Source organism: Cephus cinctus, unplaced genomic scaffold (genome assembly GCF_000341935.2).
Source record: "Cephus cinctus unplaced genomic scaffold, Ccin1 Ccin1_scaffold0709, whole genome shotgun sequence".
Classification (NCBI taxonomy): domain Eukaryota; kingdom Metazoa; phylum Arthropoda; class Insecta; order Hymenoptera; family Cephidae; genus Cephus; species Cephus cinctus.
Genome location: NW_014333329.1, coordinates 1,263,435 through 1,284,318, shown reverse-complemented (window position 1 = coordinate 1,284,318; position 20,884 = coordinate 1,263,435). Strand labels below are relative to the sequence as shown.

General features: G+C 43.0%; 1 protein-coding gene across 12 annotated transcripts in view; it reads right to left on the bottom strand.

Moving 5' to 3' along the window:
• The window catches only part of LOC107270218 (homeotic protein ultrabithorax), a 136,052-nt gene that overhangs the window by 79,491 nt on the left and 35,677 nt on the right, over positions 1-20,884 (bottom strand). For 3 of the 12 annotated variants that reach the window (XM_025087616.1, XM_025087617.1, XM_025087618.1), the window contains one exon: positions 4,321-4,376. The exons of the other annotated variants lie outside the window; for them this stretch is intronic. In XM_025087616.1, coding sequence (XP_024943384.1) covers positions 4,321-4,376 — 56 coding nt within the window. The remainder of the gene's footprint in view (positions 1-4,320; positions 4,377-20,884) is intronic. 12 annotated transcript variants of the gene reach the window in all.

Below are 20,884 nucleotides of genomic sequence, written 5' to 3'. Positions count from 1 at the left end.
GGGGGGGGGGGGGGGGGGGAGTGCGTAGAAAGCATCGAACGACGAAAGCACACCGGTACGGTCGAACTCTTAGGCCCTCATAAATTTCTATTCTCGTTTTTTTTTCCTCCCTTTTTCACCCCAAGACGAACGGAACGCACTCTGGCACGGTGAAAGTTGCGGAAACAATGCGAGGAACGCGTTTTCTTGGAAAGAGGATAAAAAAACGAAAAGAAAAAAAAAGGTACGTCGTCGAGGAACAAGGGTGAAAGTACGGGACCCTCGTAGTTCCTAGGTATAGGTGGGGTCCTGGAGGAACGAAGGGGTGTCGCACTGGCCAAGACTTGAGAATGGTCAGGGTTGAGCCAGAGTATAGATACGTTCAAAGGTCATTCACGAAGCAGGCAACAGCCCTTTGGCCTCGGGATTTCATTACAGCATTGCAGCGCCATTAGTCAAACGCCCCTTAAAGGGGTTGAATTCATTGTTGTGTACGTACATAGGTATAGCCAAGTGCAGTAGTAGCGTGGTACGAAGCGAGGATGTACACGGTGACGTCACAACGTCACTATATCAATAAAAAGGAAACCACAGGACAAATACCTGCGAAATTCTATCACGTAATGTCCCCATAAAAGTCTAGCTAAATACGCTCCGCTTTGATTCGCCGAACCGAAGCAATTTCGCGCTTTGCGAAACCGTCACGCTGTCTTGCCAAGGGAGGCGGAGCGTCTGTCGCGAATCACCAAGAGGCTACATCAGGACAGAGGCCAATGGTCAGTAGCGGATAGTAATTTTTTTTTATCCTTATGGTTTCCGCAGTCATCATTTCCGCCTGAAGTCGCAGCGCAGCGAGTCACGGAAAACGGCGGAAATGGTATGCGAAAGCGTGTAACCGATAATTTGATGGAAGAATTCTCCCTTCGTATTGCGAGGCGATAGGAAACTCGACAGTTTCTTGCGCGGTAAGATAGGCGAAAGAAAGGTAAAGTGAGGGTATCGCCCCATCGATCCTTACAAAACTTATAATTAACCGGATAAGAGGGTCTCTATCGGTGGCCCGAGACGAAGAGTGCATTAAAGGAACGGAGGAGAAAGTAAGAGAGTGCTATAAACTGGGAATAATGTAAAAGGTAGAAAAAAGTATGAGAAAACTTAAAAGAATCGAATTGAGCGTAAGAGAGGAAGTCACTGGATTCAGATCGGAATAAATATACCGAATGAAATCTCAACTACCCAACGTATTCATGAGCAAGCTCATCTTATTGCCACTTGGCGTACGTAACTCGAGTGTCTTTTACGAGGTATAAGGTAAAAGCATAAAAGAACAAAGTCGCACAGTAGTCTCTCGTACGGTATAGTCAAGTATGGCCCTACGGTGGATGAGGAAAATAAATAAATAAATAATCGATGAGAAAAGCAAGAGGCTCTTGGATATAGGAGAGCGGCTCCTCGATGGTCTCCCGACGAAACCCAATTAAGAAATGTTTTGTCCGCCGCGGGAAGGGAGGGTGTCCCAGCAAGAAGAAGAAGAAGAAGAGGAGGAGAAGGAGGCAGAAGAAGCGAATGGAGGAGAGGCCGAATAAGAGCACGAGGATGAAGAAGGCCACGGCCGATCGAATATCCCAGCATGAGCTCGGGGTTCGAATCGGACCGGGATCGAGGTAGGTATAGCTATATATATATTTATGTATATATATATATATATATATATCTATATAGATATATAAGTAAGTAGGTGCAGGTAGTTAGGTAGTATGGAAGTCCTATGGAGGAAGGCGGCTTTCGCATAGGCGGCAGAACGGCAGCTGTTTGAGCCAGCAAATTAGTAGCCGGCGCGTGATTGGTCTGTTGCCGCCCCGTCTATATTGCAATACAGCGCACGATACAAAACCGTGAGGCTGTTGGGTACCGTGATACCACCACCATTGTGCGTTATGCTATGCTATCCTGCAGTGCAGTGCAACGCGGTGCAGTGCAAGATCTACTGTGCGCATCTTCTTTTCTGAAGATATTGATGCCTGCCCCCCCCCCTCCTCCCCTCGTCATACCCCTTCACAGGTTCCTCCCGATCATCCTGATATGCTCCTGTACGTTATTTTTTTTCTCTTTCGACTCTTTTTCTTTTAATAGCCTTTTCTATCTTTTTCCATCTCTTCCTTCGCCTCTTACCCTTTTTCCTTCGTCTTCTCTCTCTTCTCATCCCCATCTTCCCAAGTCGCTGCTCTGTCTGTAGGATACGCGCCGCTCGCAATTTACTCGCGATATCTTTATGCCGCGATTTACGAGCAGATAATCATCGAGGGATGTTCCGGCGTTTTTCGACTAAATTATTATTATTTATATTGCACTGCCCCGCGGACAGATATCTAAGTTGCTCTCCAATTAATTGACCCGGCCCTCGGACCCGAATACCCCCGTAAAATGACTCTATTATACGGATTTGGTATGTGGCGAACCGATCCCAAATTGGATACCTCGGCTTTTACTCGCTTTTCAACATCCAAAAAGGATCGATCGATAATCATGATCTTTTCTCGTAGGAATCAATTCAGAACGCGTGTAGATCAATTTTGTGAAATTTTTCACAGGATTTTTCGTATCAGTTGATTTTTACGTCTTTCGAAAACCTCTTTTTGCGACTTATGGCAAGACTGTTTATCCCATACAGAAACCAATGACGTGGAAAGATTTATACTGATGGAGAATCTCGAATTCAGATTATTTATTACTGACCAAATTTACGTAATATATGTCGAAGCAAGTATATTTTTGAGAATGTGTAAAAAATAAATTTAAAAAATGCGGCTATCATTTCGCATAGAGCTTATGAACGACCTCATTTCTGACTGAAAGCAATTACACAAGATATTATGTATAACGCATGAAATTTCACACGTTTCACGGTTTTCGTAGAAAACAGAACAAAAATCCAGCATTCCTAAAAGGAAGAAACACGGTTATTCCACGTACGTACGTACAATACGGAGAACTATTTCGAAATTACAACATTGCCAACGGAGATTTACATTGAGATTGTCAGAAATGTCTCCCAGCAAATTCGCAAAATATATGGAACATAAAAAAATCGCATTATTAAAAAAAACTCGTAAATATTATACAAAGATAATGAAAAAGCATCTAAATCGTACCGAGTATATAGATTCACATCGACTAAATTTCCCACGAAAGCCAAGAGGTCCACCATCAAGTAGCCCCAAAACTCATTAACCAAGTCCCTCCTAAAAGAATCTATTAAGAGCAATACACGCGATGAGGTCCAGTCAAGGCTACAATCTGCCCGAGGCAAAGAGGATCGATGTACTAAAAGATTCCACGCATGAGACCGCGAGCATGTCCTAAACTCGTATTCGGTGAAAGATGGCGGGTAGAAGGAAGGGACAGAGAGAGTATGCTGAAGCTGGCGTGCGGCAAATTGCAGGAAAGCAAAGAGTGTTCGGCGTTGCGCAGCTGCAATTAAATCAGCGAGATGGTTTATGGGGTTTCCTTGGCGCACACGAGATTCGCACTCTCTGTGGCAGTATCTCCCCCCAATACGTCACCCCACTTCCCTCGCAAACGTCGACTGAAAGACCTTCTGTCTCTCAGTGCTTACGAGGCTTCCCGGAATTGAGATAAAATAAAATAGAAAAGACTATATATAGTATACCATGTACCTAACCTAACCTATACAGCTCTGAAAGGGAGATGAGCCAAGAGACAGGTAGTACACAGGGGGTGCTGAGGAGATACACGGGGTACGTCACGGAACTCATGCAACGTGAGCGGAGTCGAGGCACGACTCCTGGGGCCTACGAGAACCTGGTTCTATCTACCTATCTCAAGTACGATACGAGAGCGCGACTCTGTAGCGATGCAATCCCATTGGCGATGCGATCCGATGTGCCCGATGAAAGCGTGTGCTACCCCAGTACGACAGTAAATCCTCACTAGCAGGAGCCCCGTCATGGCGGCAGTAAGCTAGGAAAAGAACGAATAGACCCGAGGAAGGAACTGCCAATACCTTCTTATTCCGTTCTATCTTCTTTGTCTTCTTCTTCGTCCTATGCCACTGGTAGTTGCGCCATATTCTATATACACCGTCGACGTCTACTATCGATGCTGCCAAGTGTTCTAGGCCGGGTACTTCCATCTTTGGGAATTCGTCCCGGCGGTGGGGCGGCACTAGAGTGACGTTCTTTCGATTCCGTGCACGGATGACGTCAGGCAAAAAAGTTCTCGAGCGAAATTGCACGGCGAGGTATCCGATGGGTAAGAAGAGACGCGAGAATTGCTCATCGCGCTACGTACGTATTTTCTTTGAACTGTTCGGGTACTTACTCTTGGATGGGTACTACTCTGCGTGGATACTCGTGATAACCGAAGCATTGACTTACCTGAAACAATAGAGAGACACTCGTTAGATAGCGGACATGTATATTGTATGGTACAGGGTGAGAAGGATGCTGTAAGAAGGATAGTGAAAGATGCTTCTTGGTCTGTGACGATTGTCATCAGAAGAGTCGAAAGCCCGTGTACAGTCGATATCGTTTGAATTCATCGCTTCATCACCACAGCAAGTAGATAGATGTATATATTCGCTATATGTATATATATATACTTTCACGAGAATAAGAGAGTACGAGGGAATCTATGAGAATCCTCGTTATAGGTCTGAAGATGTTTCAAGATCATTTTTGGTAAGAGTCCAATTGCGTTTAACCGTATAGCAAGGTCCTCGCGGTATCGGCTACCATTTCTGATGGTTTTGTACGGGGATTCGAGAGGATCGAAGATTTGGGGCGGGCAGCCATTCTGCGGGAGCGTCGTCGGCTTTTGGATATGTGGGATGCCGGGTAGTGTGGAAAAAGTGGTAGGCTGGACCAAAGACCGCCATCTCGCCGGCGTCACATCACGTAGCGGGCCTGATGGTCGGCTCGATATAACGAACCGCCGGCGAGAAAAAGTTGGACGAGCCTCGCGTACCATCGCACCACCGGATCCGCCAGAACTGCTGGATGCTGGTTGGATAAGTAAAGATGGGAGCAAAAGCGCTTTTGGTTCTCTCTTGCTCTTACGTAGCCCTTACGGCTACTTTCGTTCCAGGCCGCCTTCAGGCCCCGTTGGATCAGTTGGGCCCCTTCGAGAGCGGGGCTAATGGGACGCAATTAAACGATTCGTATCAAAGAGCGATGCCGCCGCACTCGCGGGAATGTCGCGAACTAGCGGTCGTGAAGCTGGAAGCTGATTCGCCTGGACGAGTCTAGAAAAATCTCGGCCACGTCCAATTCCATCTCATTAGCGAGGAAACGGCAGCTGATGCTTGTCTTGCCGTCTTAGCGCAAGAAGAAGAAGCCTTCGGAAGCCATGTATGGAACCGGTCTCCCTGTCCTCTATCTGTACACCGTATACCCTGGGGAATGTACCGGGTGTCGCCCACGTACCTCGTATCTTTTCTCTTTCGGACAGCTCAGGACATCTAGCAATTTTTTGCTGCTATTACCTAACCTATGAGGAATATGGCTCCGCTTCTTGCGAATAGTCCATACCCGCTTTTTAAAATCTAAACTTCGGACTTGCTACCCCTCCGTTGAGAGACGACCATCCCGTCACATACTCTTGCTCTCACGCTATTCCCCTCCTTGTACACTTTCGCCCCCTACTGCTACAGCTTTCAGGGGCGGACGGTGAAGCTACCTGCAACTACCCTTGAGACCAATATGGCACCCAAGGGTATAGTACGATTGGTGCAATCCTAGCTATTGCGTATGATGGCAGACGCTGCTATAGGAAAAAGAAACCTCACACAAAATCACTCAAATCTATGCTCCTATGGTTTATTGTAGAACTGATGAAAATTCTTAAAATTTTTATATTTTTTTTTTCTATTTATGAAATGGCATTGATACTTGTTAATCTAGGTTTGAAGATTTTGCTAAGGACTGCCTAAAGTCATTCAACCGGATTCGCACCGATACCCTCTGGGCAGAACACCCCGTACACGGTTCTCTCTTACCTATATTCTATATGTACATACAGAATGTATATACACATAGCCTATACCTGCATGCAACATGCACATGCATGCGCCGCAAAACAAAGCGAGCTCGTTAGGAGGTGCATTGCAACGACTGCACTCTTTCCTCGAGGTACATCCTGCTGGCGGCCGTGCAGCCAGCCTCTGCCCGGGTGCTTGGCCGCTCCGCAAGTATCCACAAAGTTATACTTGGACACGTTGTGCCTTCGCTCGTGCCTTCCTACAGCCTCCCAAGAATGGGTAATTGCCTCTGTCTTTGGTATCCTAAGATACGGTTGTGATTTCGTGTCAGTCGGATCCAATTTCCAAAGACCTCAATCTATTAATGTTACATCTCAAACGAGACCATTGTCATTGAAAATATGAGTATATTGATAATTTTAAAGAAGGGAAATTCTAATCTGAATCAATTTACTTAAACGACCAATTAGTATATTTGAATTTAAATGAAAAAAACGAATTTTAAGGATAAGCTATATTCGCTGTAAATTAAATTAAATATCATGATCTTATTACCATTGTATAATTTCTTTTATGGTGCATGATTCATCTGACTTTTGAAAGCGACATTATCTGTAATTGTAATTCAGGTAAATATATTCCAAGATACATGTCGAAGGATCGTTAACGGTAATTTGATCGTATGGATTAACTGGCCTCTAGCATTTTCATTAATGATACATCTTGGATGACCCTTAACTCAATTTCCGCGGATCGCACACCAGGGAAACGGTGTAATCTCAGTGTAATTGTACGTTAATATCGTGTAATTTGTAAAGTGCTCCAAGTGGATATAATGGTGACTGTAGGTACCTAGAGGCGAGTCTTTTATTCCGTATAAATGCAGTCTGGACTTTGCTTTACGGTACGCGAAGCTTCGCGCCTTCAAGCCACTAGGACTTTAACGAAGCGAAGAAAACGTAAATAAATTAGCATTAGCAGTCGCCGTTCAAGAAATCCACTGGTAGGCGGACCTAACCTGTTCTCGCGTCTCCTTCAAGAACCGAAATCACGTTATCCCATGACACATTGTACTCGTACGAAAAATTAAAAAAAAAATAAATAAAAACACGTGGTTTCCCCATTAAACAATAAAAATACCACGAATCGCTACCTGGCGAACTCATCGAATAGCCATGTACAGGAAATCATTAAGGTGACATAAAAAGAAAATATCTTGCAATTCAAAAGCTTCTATATCCACCCGGAATAACAGAGGCAGACTTCGCCCATACAAATGCACCGTAATACATAAGAGATTGGACGACGATTTCACCGAGGTAATTTTGTAAGGGAACGTAAATCGCCTCGTCAGATCTGACTCAGAGTAACGTGAGGACAGGCGCAGCCCCACTGAGCAGGGGACCTGCACTCGAATCGAATTAGGGTTAACGAGCAGGTGTTTTGTCGAGTGGTGAATAACCGTGTAAAAAATCTCCCGACCGTCCACAGCAAGCCTATAGAGCTAAATAATTCACGTAGATAAAAATGGAGGACGGCATCCGTATGCACATACTCAATAGCGAAAATAATCGTGCAACGATCCAGTGACGCTGGAACCAGCTATAAAATACAGTTGCACCGAACTGCATATAGTTATACAAATGCAAGAGGAAAAGAAATGCGAGAGTCGTGCAAGCAAGAGAGCGCTCGCATTCTATATACGTGCAAACTCACACGCGGCCCCAGTTGTGTAGCGAAGAAAGCCGAAGAGGCATGATCTCGTTAATGGCGATCTCTTAATTAAAGAGGATCGGCAGTGGCAAGTCCCTGGTAGCAGCCAGTAGGGTAGCTACGGCATAGGTAGGTAGGAAAATATTTTGCACATGAGAAGAACGAGGCCGCGCTATCCCGATAAAGAGTTGGGATCCTTCATAAGCACGGCAATAGGTATAACTCTCATGGGGGCAGACAAGCAGAATAAGAGGAAATATGGGAGGTGATCGGCCTTCCCCTCCCCCTCTCCCTCGTCCACCTTCTTTTTCTCACTTTTTCTCTTTTTCTCTCTCTCTCTACCCCCTACCCTTTCTCTTCATCGGCATCCCCTCCGCCACCCCATCCCGCCTGGCCGCCGTACCAGCTTGAGGTGGAGTCATGCAAGAACGGTCGAACCGTGCTGAGCCAACCGGGCAGACATAGCTCTCGAGTCTGCAGGACGAGTTTATGCGATTTTTACACTCGATCTGATTTTTTGGCGGCGCGCCTCGCTCTCGCGAGACAGATATATGTCCCACGGCATACAAGAGCCGCGCGTATAAAGACATCGAAGCGAAGCCAACGAGAATTCCTCATCCCATCTCCTCTCCTCTCCTTTGCTGCTCTTCTTTCTTCCCGCTCTCCCACCTTGGCGTCTCTCTACCACTCTGATTCCTTCTACAAACCCCCTGGGGTCCCCCCTCTCTTGGTGCCCCTAGCAGAGGACCACTCGATATACCTATACGCTACAGCATCATCCTCTTTGCCACCATACTTGGTATACCTTCTTCCATCCCTTCTCCCGCTGCCAATGCCGACCTCTCTGACTGCCTGCCGTCGCTCCTCAACCGAAGAGGAATAAGAAGACGAAGAAACGAAGGGCCTCGCCCATAACCGGTTCACTTCTCTCGTCATCGGACTCCTTCCTACCTAACAACTCCCTTCCCCGTGGACTTGCCTACCTGGTCCACGTAGACACATCGACTGTAGGGGCAAGAGAGGGATATGGCTCCTTGAAGTAAGGCGCAATTATGACGTGGTCGCTATGGGGATTTTCGTTATTCAGGAAATAATGGTACTTACACCGAACGGCGTTAATTTGTTATAGTCAGAAATTGGTATGGTACACAAAATTACCCATGGGCTTCGATCATTGATCAGAATGCGAATGAGGGTAGCTGGCGGATTCTTTTTCTTCCGCGTGTCATTACGACCACGCGTAGAACGCGTAATCACGCGATTCGAAATTCCATGTTTTCCTCTATACGCATACAATGAGGTAGCTAAATGGAAAATATACGGGTAGCAGAATTCTATCCCAGTATCCAGTCTCTTTATTGATTACCCTTCCTTAAACGTATCGTGAGGGATAAAAGATTCTCTTCTAGAGCAAACTGCGTTTACAAATTCCGAAATAAATACGCAGCGTGACGTTTCTCGACTTTTAAAAAAAGACCCACACGCGACTCGCCCAAGAAATATGGTACCGGGTCTCCTTCGCGTCGGTGTGCTGAAGGGGGGATCGCCCCCGGTCATCCCTTTTCGTTATACGGATAATGTGTATGCAAGCCAGTACTCACGCACGCGTTTATAAGAGCATACGGGCATGCTTCGGCGTCGTACTGCGAGAGATGCGAGAGCAAGAGCGAAAGAGTCAAAGAAGAACGCTGGAACAGCGTCCACTCATCACGCGGCGTGTAGCCGCCTTTACATAAGCGACCATGCCGCCCGGCGGCGAGACCGAACGCTTTTACAACTCAATGCACTGCCCGAAGGCCCCGAAGGCCCACCTTCGGACGTTGTATCGTTCTACGTATGTATGTTGGTACCCTGCGTGGCCCTCCTCTGTAAGACATTGTTCGCGCATTTATATTCCTACCGAGTGGCGCTCATTCACCTCTCCTTGGGCTTCGATAAAATAACGAAGACCTTTGCTATACGACATTCGTACATGAGGATGCTGCATCAATAGAGTATACGCTGACCTACGCTATTGAAGGGTGAATGCAATTAAGGGTGTACGTCATTGCCAAGTGTAGTGACTGTTGATGATATTATATTTGAAATTTTTTAATCTTTTTTTTTAATTGTGTCTCATATTACAATCATTGCTCAGGTAACTGCCTGTGGGATACGAATCGATATCGGATTTTCGTACAAACTCAAAATTTCTTCTATGGCACCGTCTCTCCCGGCAATGGTCTAGGGACTCGTCTGGATTCTACATCCGAGAACGATAGCTTCCTAAATTGATTCTGAGCTCCTTGGACCCCCAGAACCCTCTATTAAAGGGATGGTCCCTCTTTCCCTTATCTTCCCTCGTATACCTCTGGCTCGTTCTCTTATCCATTACGTGTGCCCTTTTCTCCTATTCCCTTTCAACTATTCTATCCTGTTTATCTTCTCTATCTTTACCTATAGGTTCCACTCAGAAATACTTCAGGGCAAATTTCTTGCTACTTCTTATCACTGATTGTGAGATCAGTTGTTACGTCTATATATACATAATTTGTTTAATTCTTGCACAATTTATTAAAATATTTTTATAATCTTCATGACTATTTAATTGACTTAGATTAATCGACATTTCATAAATATACGTTTCAGTTCAATTAAATTTTCTATACTGCCAAGTAATCTTACACTGAACTAGGAAACAGACGCCAAGGGTATAATTTACGCAGCAAATATTTAGGACGAAATTCTTAGATTTCTCTTTTTATAAAAAATTTAATTATCTTAGATTAATCCCACTCAGAGGTAATTAAAAGCACTTTCATATTAATATGCTGTTACGTACTGATCTATTACGTCAGATAGCAAAATACGTAATTTGTTGATATGGAATCAAATTATGTCTTTACATTGATAAATAACCTCTATATGTAACCATACTGTCTAAGTGACAGTAATTATAACATGTTACCCTGTAGCGACGTCGACGTAGATATATTATGCATACATATATGCATTAACGTCTTGAGACTGCATAGTGATATCCTGCTAGTGAAGATATTATACCAGCGTTTACGCTAACAGCTTGCGTGCTTATATTTGTCATCGTGCATAAACCATGTAGATACAGTCTCGTCAATTTTCATTTTAACTATGAACACAAGAAAGAGGTAATTAAAAAAAAAAGAAGTGTAAAATATTACGTATCACAAACTCCTGTTATTAGCTCACTCCGTTGAATCGTCTAAAACTGACTGGATTTCATGCTGCCGCGTTTACATCGATGAGGAAAACGCACGGCGTCGGCAAACCCCCACGTGTACACACGGTATGCGCAATCGGCGTAGGTACGATTACTTAACTACCCACATACCCACTATGAAAGACCCTTTAAGAAACGCCGCCCAAATAACAGTTTACACTATAGCGGCCGATAAATCAGACGTCAAATAAAAAACCGCGTTAAGCATATTCGCTTGGGAAAACAAACAAGGGAAGCCTTTACCGTCTTAAGAGTCACCGTAAACCATAAGATCTGCAGATTTACCGATTTACAGAATGATACGACGCATAGGTACGCATACGTGGTATTATTACATCCACTTGTGTTAGACGTCAATTTATTTGTATTGGGTTGATACGTCGATTAGATCATAAGAGAATTACGATAGATTTTTCAAAGGGTTAATAAAAGAAAATAAGAAATTACTATGACCAGTGTCAAGAATCGGGAAGAATATAAAGCATGGCCGAGGTGAGGAAAAATCGTTTTTTTTTTTATTCGTCTATATTTTAGTAGTTCGCTCGACTGTGAAATAATGCGTGCGCTGGCAATAATTCATCAACGTATCGCAGTTTACTCGTGACCGAGAAAATTTATTACCGATCGTCACGTACGTAGATATATATACGACCTATGTGCATATATGCTCTATATGTAATCCGCTGATTTTTTTAGCATTAGCTTGACGATTTTTATTTTTGTCCTGTATCGTGTAGTTCGTTTTTTTATCACAGACTAGCTGAATGTATTGACCATACTCCATTTTGTAAAAAAAAATTTTTTACGATTTTCACGTTACGGATCTACGCGTATCGATATTCTCTATTTCCGTTATATTTAAATCGATCTGTAGCGCGAATTCGCATCGAGCGACAACGTGATCGCTATTGCGTATGTGATAGCGAAAATGAAAAGATGATAGAAAATTTATTGAAACATATACATATACAGTATGGCACACTTTTGCAAATTTTGCGAATTATTACGGACTTTAATTATAACGCGTTTCCAATGATACCGTATTTAAGAAGGATTATGGCATCTATCGAGATTAAATAATGAAGTGGTCAGGCGCCACAAGCGATTTATCACAGTCTAGATATAAAACAACTAAGTAGTCGTCTCTATCGTGACTCGTTAATTATTTATAATCGCGATTATTAATAAAAATTACGAAAATGCTACTAATGGTTACGATTGGAGGTTATCTTGAGAACTTTGTCCGCCTTGTATACGTGTATACGCTGTGTTAAATCAGCTGAGCTTTCCGACGGGAGCAACTGCAACGTGGCAACGCGATATAACCCGAGCAATTTCGGTCTTAATACGATTACGAGTCATATTGTTATTTCACAGTAGATATAATTATAGCAGTATTTTTTCCCCCCGTAGTCGCTTGGGAAATCATATAGGAAATTATTGCAATACGTCGATTACGAAAATACAAATGGATAGGAAAATAAAAAATTTACCAGAGACAGACATAGCTGATAGATAAGATATAACATAAAATTTAGTTAAAAATATATAATTAAAAATTTTATCCAATTTTTATAATACTTTTCGATCGCTTTATCCTTCGGGAACTGTATAAAAAATTTTGAAAAAATGTTTTCATTTACCACGACATATCAAATTTTGATGCATATAAGATTACGTGAAAATTTTTATAAAAATTGATTTTCAATCATCGTGGACATAATATCTTCAACATACCTTACGTCAGATAGGAAATATATATTTTACAATTCAAATTAATGGAGCATCAAACCCCTTAATAAGAAACATAGATCGGTTTCGCGTTAAGACCAAGTATAGTATAGTCATACTTATACAGCTCGCGTATACATCTCAATTACGATAAGAGAAGTGGGTGAATAAAATTAAATTAACTTGACTTCCTTAAAGTGCGAAGTTGAAAAAACGTCATCGATCCGATCTCTAATGTGTACCTACTTGCGCATTGCATGAGTAAGGTAGTTGAGAATCAACGCCAGCGGCTTATTTCTTAAGGGTGGAGAGCGATTATGATTATTTATAAATGTAAAAATAAATGACTAATTAAATGCGTTATTACGGTGATGCTTAGCCAGTTCAGGTATATAATTATTCTCTTGACTTTAGCTCATTGTTAAAAGTCACGCAAGCCTGACTATTATATAGTGCCGACGCGAAATGGAATGCAATGTTAATATATCCCTGTCACTCTTGATCGCCGTATACACAGTCAATACATCGCCGTTTAATAGCCTCGTACGAAACGTGTGTCGTCCGTCGACGACTAGTCGGAACGTGGAGACGCGGTTAAACGCGAAAATTATCTAAAGTCTTCATTGTCAATTGGGTCGCGCAATTCCATATGAGTAAGGGCAAGTTTTCATAGCAATATATTTCAAGTGCACAAAACAAATGAACGAGCTCGACAATCACTGTACATAATTCAGTAATGACATAATAGAATAAAATTTGTAAAAGAAATTTTCTACTACATACAAATGCTACGGCTATGATCTACAGTATAATATGAAAGTTATTGCAAGTAAAGCAATAGAAAAAAAATTCTTAATATTACAGTAATACATTAAAGCATTGCAAAACCACTGTTTTCAGATAAATACAGATGATACATACAAGTTGAGTGTCAAAGATATGACGGATGTGTTACAAAGTGTAATTTTAGTCCATATTACACTCGGCAGTAATTATTAAAAAAAAAAAAAAGAATAATAAAAAAAATAATTCTCATACAGAGTATACAAGCCCGTGCTAGGATGCAATTAAAGCCACCATTCCGCGACGCCTTATTAAAACATCCCGCCATAGTCCGTTCGAGGTAAAAAAAAGTCGAAGGTGCTCATTCGAAGTCGAATAATTGCGAGACACGAAGGATAAAACAGCACGTTAACACGATAAAAAGCTAAAAGTCGTTGAAGAATCCAAGCACAAGTCTCTCAACCACGCGTTCACATACGTACACGTGTCCATAAGTAAGATGGCCCCGGTCGGCGACACATGAGAGTTTCAAATAATTTCCCATAGAACCAACGACGAATAAACGATAGGAAATTTCCCATGGATGTCAGCCGACTGATAAAGAAACACAGACTTGAAATTGATTGGTAATAATAGCACAATAAAAATCGGAAAGAAAGCACTGACGTACCTATAAAGTGTCTTACCATAAGAGCGGTGGCCATGTTGGAATATCGCCCCACCCTGTGGCGTCGACGGCGCAGCATCGACCGGTTTTTCTCTCTGTGTATCCGACACACTAGCGCCTCCCGCTGCCGAAAGCCAGTGCGTCGCCATATTGGCCCGCTCTCTTCTCACAATCAGTGCTTGCGCGTGGCCGACAGCGCCGCCCGCGACGCCACCGACGTTCGACGCCTACGCCACGGAGTCGAAAACCCTCTCGACGTCGACCTGGCTGAGAATCGCGAGGGAGATTCGCGCGCGCGAGTGACGCCAACGTCGGTTTACATCACCTGGACGATGGCGCAGAGAAACACGTGGGTACGCGTTCCTAGGAGCCGCTGCTCTTTCTGGCCCGAGTGCGGTAGTGGCGGCCATGCTGGCTCCGAAGAGACTAGCCCAAGTCCTGGGATTTTGCCTCGGACCCGTCTCTTGCTCTCTCGGCCTGTGGCCTGCACCTACCCGCGCGTAGGTGAAACCCCGTCACACTCGCGCAGGACCACCTGTATGCACCACGGTATGCACCACGTACAGTATGCTCACCCGGTATGCAGCTCTCGCGTCCGACCCACCCTTCGACACGATGCACGTTTGTTTCTCTCTTCTCTTGCCGAACTGTCAGAACTGTATCTGGTGTACTCGCTCGGTAGGTCTGGCTCCTTGCTATCGATACAGACTAGAGACTAAGCAGGTGACTGTTTGTTTTTACTTTTTCACTCTTATTTTAGTTGTATATACAAATACATATGTGTGTATAACGGGTCTCGTGCGCATGCGGCCGAGACGTGAGGCTATTGCACTGTGCGAAATATTGAGAAATCACTTTTTACTTTTCTAGGAACGACTTCCTTTATTAAGGTGCGAATGATCCTTGGAATTTACACAGTTGAAGGCTATAAGAGGGATTGACTCAGGTACTGGAAGTACTCTGAATGTAGGATTGACAACCAGGTACAAGGAGCTTGATGAGTATGATTTCTGTATAGGAATTTGTAGTATTTATTGATTTGGAATATACAGCATTTGCAGGTTTAACCAATTTTTTGACTAATATTGAAATATGCTCAGGGATGTTCAGAGCAACTGTCAAAATGGTAAGAAAATTATTTTGTCACTTTTTTCGTTGCTCCCCTCGTGAATTTTTTTGTCTTCAGTGCGATGTACGCATTCTTTTGTCAAATTCCTTCTTTGAATAACATAGGTGCAGGGATTGGGTAGCGATGGAGTGTTGGATAGCCTCGATTGGATTCCTCTCGCGTACGTTCAAGGTCCGTGGTGTTCGCCATTCCTGAATCATCGCAATCGTCGGAATCGAGCAGTCAACGGATACGCGTGAGACACGATCTGCCAAGGGTCTTTCCATGAGTCGAATAAAGTCAGCTGGCACGCGCTATAAATATCCCTGTCGCGTTACGTTAAAGGCTTTTCTGTAAGTTTCGAGATCATGGCGTCCCCGTAAATATCAGCGCGACAACTTCATTCGTCCTAGCGACGCGGCCTTAGTTATACCCTAAACTTTCCTGAGTCATGTTCACACTTCATGCTCGGTGCAATACGGACGCGCCTTACGAGGCTGGAATCATAAAGCCACAAAAATGATAACCACCAAAGAGCGTGCCTGCACGCCGTATGAAAAGAGCATTAGGTCCTCTTTAGAAAAGCCACTAAAAACACCGTCTTGCGACTATCAACTTCACATGTCAATTCCTTAAAAAAAAAAAAAAAAAAAGTTCTAAATAATCGCCACATAAATTTATGTAGCTCCAAATGCCACAAGCTCGTAAACCGTACTGGACCAAGACAAAATTCATCCTGTGAACTGGACCCACTTCCCTCCGAGTATCTGGACGTAACGTTCACGCGCGAACGAGCACGGAAACACGTATCGTCCACGTATACCAAGTCCATTGTTACCTAGATACGTAATTCATAAGGGCAGCGTGCATGGAAACACAAAGCAGCATCTGCATCGGTACTACATGACTGACCCAGTGCAGCATCCGAAGAGCATGCCATACATACGAGTCACAGCATCCTATGTGGACGTTGAAGTTTTCCCGAAGATTCGACACTGAAATATCCACTGAACTCTCATGGCCTCTTTTTACCCTCCAAGCCCCTTGACTCTTCACCATGTCTTGGGCATCTTCCCCAGCCTCCGGATGTCTCTCTACCGCGTTCTCTCGCCCACCCGAGGATCTTGAACCCGGGCAAGACTCGTCCCCACGAAACTACATAACGTTTCCACCGCAAACAGAGCTCGGTAGTTCGCGACGGAGCTAATTTACGCGAAGTCGGGCAATAAACATCGCGTCTCTCGCTAGAGGATATTTCTCCATGGAGATAGAGAGAGAAAGAGAGTAAGTGCAATAGTGAGATGTATAGCAGCTGTGTATATATTATATGTGTATATATATAATATACTATAGAGATAGAGAGAGAGAGAGAGAGACAGATAGTTTAAGGAAAAGCAAGAGAAGGAACAAAGTGCGTTCGTGTGTACGCACGTGAAGCATACGCACATACGACGCAAGAGTAGCCGTAGCGCCGGTTAATTAGGGTTTAAGTTTATGAGGTGCAGGCGCGCTCGTCCCACTCCACCGTGAAACCCCCTTCGCTATACTATGTGTTATTCTATAGTACGTTACCATCCCTGTGCTACCGTACTGAATACGTTGCAAATCCGAGTGTGTTATTTCCCTATCCTCTCTATGATAGTCACTTTTTACACCCTTACAAGTGTACTATTTTTACGGTGAAATATGTCGGCATAACAACACACTTGTAAGTATACAAAAAGTGACTACCATAGAGAGGATAGGGAAATAACACACTTGGATGTGCAGTGTACGTATACTCTACCTGTGCGACTATTCGGAACTCGTGGGATTCGCGACACTGCACTATCTTCCTGAATTCCTACACGTACAAAGAGAGAGAGAGAGAAAGAGAGAAGTGCTAATTCTATCTACGGTTTATACACAGAGTACTGACAATACGATTCACACGCAACCAATAATAAATTCGGGATATTCACGGCTTTTGCTAATTTATAGCCACGTGCGAATTTACTGCAATCAGAAACGGAAGGAGGGCCAAAATATCGAGTAATCAGTCTTCGCTACACTTACCAGCCCTAACATCGATGCTATAGATAAATTTCTTTCGCTTCAGCCCATCGGTAATCTCTTATCAGCGGAATCATTCTATTTGGTAATTTGGACATTTCTACCATTTAAATTACGGCATGCATAAGGCTATAGTCTTGTTTTGTATAAAGTCATGAAGGGTTGGTTATTGTTGACTTCCAGTACTTCGTCTTTTCGCAACGAGAAACGACCGACTGCAGGAAGGATCTATTCTAATCACTAAACGGGATCACGGTACTTCTCTGCCTATTATCAATCTAAAATGGTGAAAGGGCTTTAGGATGGGGCGGGAGTAGGGTTAAAGGGTTCGCGTGTTTTGCAGTTCTCCTATCACTTTGCAATCTGCCTGTCGCAGGTTGGCTTCGCGTGTTGCCACGTTTCTACTGCCAGACAAAAAGCTCCGTGAGATAACCTCGCTCTCGGTACGAATCCAGTCTGGCGAACCGGTACACGTATACTCGAAAGAAACTTTGTTCTCGTTCACACTTGACATTCTTTCCATGATTATCTATGAAGTAGTTACGTAAGACGGTATACGGTATCCGGGACTATGGAGATTGTACGATAAACAAATAAGATATGCAAATAATCTTGAATACGAATTATACATAGGGAAGTGCAAAATTTGCAAAAAATTTGTCAATAAAATATTTTTCAAATAGCATGAAAAATATTGTCACGAGGATTCCCACTGAATCCCTTATTATTACGTACCTTGTTAAAGTCAGAGGGGTAGGTATATACCTAACGCGCTATATAGTTATATCTGGTACGTGTATATGTATGTACTATATACATATAGCTGCCTAACTGCGCTACGCTATGTAATTAAATCATGCCGACGGTTTTGCAATTAAACTCGATTATTTGCTCGTCGCTATCAACCCACACCTACCCCTACTCCAGGACCCGCCTCGATTTAACTCTTTCAACCCCTGCCCAACCTGCACCGCCGTTCGCAACCCCCTGGCAAACTTACCCCCGCAATATCTTTCCCAGCGGCCCGCATAATATTGCCGCTTCAACGAACGCCGGGGTGATTCGGAAAAGTGGACTTTAGACAGATCTAATTACAACGGCTTGGATAAATAATGGTATCTTCGGGACCTACGTTGTGAAATGACCTTAACGAATTCTTAGATCCCGTTTTATCCCTTGGTGCTTCTAGAATTTGAGACCTTACTTTTACCCTATATATTTAAGAAATTTTATTTACTCTTGTATAGTATAGAATAACACGCTGCATTATTGTTAATCTCATTATGCCAATGTAATGTCTGCCTACAGAAAGTATCCTGACGCAAGATTATTTACAATTTTCCTCTGATGCACTTGTGCGTCTTTCCTTTTTTTTTTCTTTATCGTGCCATTTGTATTTTCATAGATATAAAAGGGCACTGGACGCCATTGTTCTCAAAGTTTATATGTGTAGATTCAACGATATGACTTACTGCCTTATCTGACTAGCTTCAACCCCGTTTCGCAATGGGATTTATGTATCAAAAGTTACGAATAGTTTGGGAACTTTTTTTCACTTGAAAATGTTCAGTTATCTTGATGGGTTATTTCACTGTTACGCTGTAACAAGTAAAATTAGAAAGATTAATGGCTTTGAATTCGTATGAGGATCTTAATAGATTTCTTTTGTGTACTTCAATTAATGGACATAGCACATATATACGGGTCATGTTACATGATTCATGCTAATGCACATACTATAAGTCTTATTCGTTATAATTTTGAAGTTCTGTATGTACGTACTGGTATAGCTTACAAGAGGTTCTTCTTGTTAGAGTAGCCAGTGAGGGTAATAAAGTAATTTGACTGCCGCGCTAGTACCGAAACATTTTTGTCACGGTGGTTTTAAAAGACGACCCAAATTTTAGCCATGCAAACTTTGCGGGTTTTAAGTAGAGCGAACCGACGAGCAGGTCTAATGCGATTTAGTTTATGAGGCAATTTTACCCATTTCAGGAAAATAACGGAGTTTGGTTTAATAAAATTTATATTTTACCGACACCCTTAAACCGGTTTGTTTTTTCTACATTTCTTACAAACGGTACCTGGACATTTGAATATTACATCAAATTCTACCACGTTTAAAAAAAAAATCACAATTTCCAAGATGACCCATGCACCTGCAATCGTACGACCGTCTCTTCTTTATATTCCTTTCGCCTTTCTTTTTCGCAAAGAAAATTCTTCACTGCCAGCCAAGTGATTTGTGTGCGAAAAAGAAGAAAAAAAAGGAAGATGCGAAAGTATCTGCCTACATAGACGCGTCGAAAAACTTTCACCGCGCGGTAAAGCGTCGAACATTTTTTTTCGCCCCTTCGTAAAATAACAAAGTCTCACCCTAATAAGGATAGGGCAACTTTCACCGAGAAAAGTTCCTCTCGTCTTTTTACAGCACCCTTAGGTGTTTTGCTCGGTGCCCTCGAAAGGTGCACTAAAACCGAAAGCACCAAGGAGGCTTCTCTCCGGTAACGAAAATCGTCCTGGCTCAAACCGTAAAAAAGTAAAAGTTCAAACTCCTTTGTGCTCGTAGTTCGCGCACGTAAAACATGCCAGGACATGGCTGATAAAAAAACACCAAAAAGAAAACCCCCCGTAAAATACGAAGGACATCCTTTATACCGCAGTGCCAGGATTTCCGAAGTAGCGCGAGCGTTCTGCAGAATAAAATGGAAAATTAAATTCTTCGATTTTCCATAAGCCTCCCTTTTGAAATCAAGTATCTGCTCTAAATCGCATACCGTACCACATGAAAAATATAAATTTGTGTATTACAATTTTTATGAATCAAAATATTTTTATTTTCACTATGCAACAGTACTGTACCACTATAGTACTGTACCGACATAAAACTGTACTGTAAAACTAGCCCTGCAGTTGAAAGCAAATACATGGAACGTCTCTTAAAGCAGGTACGCGTGTACTTAACGCAATACGATTATACGGCCATAATTCTCCCAGAAATACACAAGGGTTGTTGGTACCTACTGTTATACATACTGCATGCTATAGTCAACACTCTTCCACCACCCTGTGTCTCGCCTATGGCGGAGAGAGCAAAGCGGAGGATGCGACAATATCCGTCGCCCCGGCGTCCGACGACTGATAACGCCGTGGAATGTTTATGTGAGCGTTTATAATACGTCTGGGGTTATACACAACCCCTTCGATCCGTCGAGAAACCCCAAACCGGGTATCTGGTTCGCTGTCGTGTATAATAAAAAAAATATATAAAAACGGTAGCGGCACTTTTTGGTTAACAAAATTATTCATAAAGTATAATTGGGGTATTTTGGAAAAAAAATATTTTTTCAGAAACTTTAACGCTGATTAAAAATATTCAGTACGGACGACAGTTTTCTTTCGCGCGAATTGCCGGAAAAAAAAAATTAGCAAGGCAAGGATAAGCGAATAATTCAAACGACGGACACCTTGCTACGTGCAGTATGACAAACGCGAATTTCACGCGAAGATGGTATTAGCCGCGGCTGTATTTATGGCGTCACGTAAACCATGCAATAACTTTGTGCGAGCAAATTTTATTAACGCTGAATAAGTACGCCTATAAAATGGGGGGGG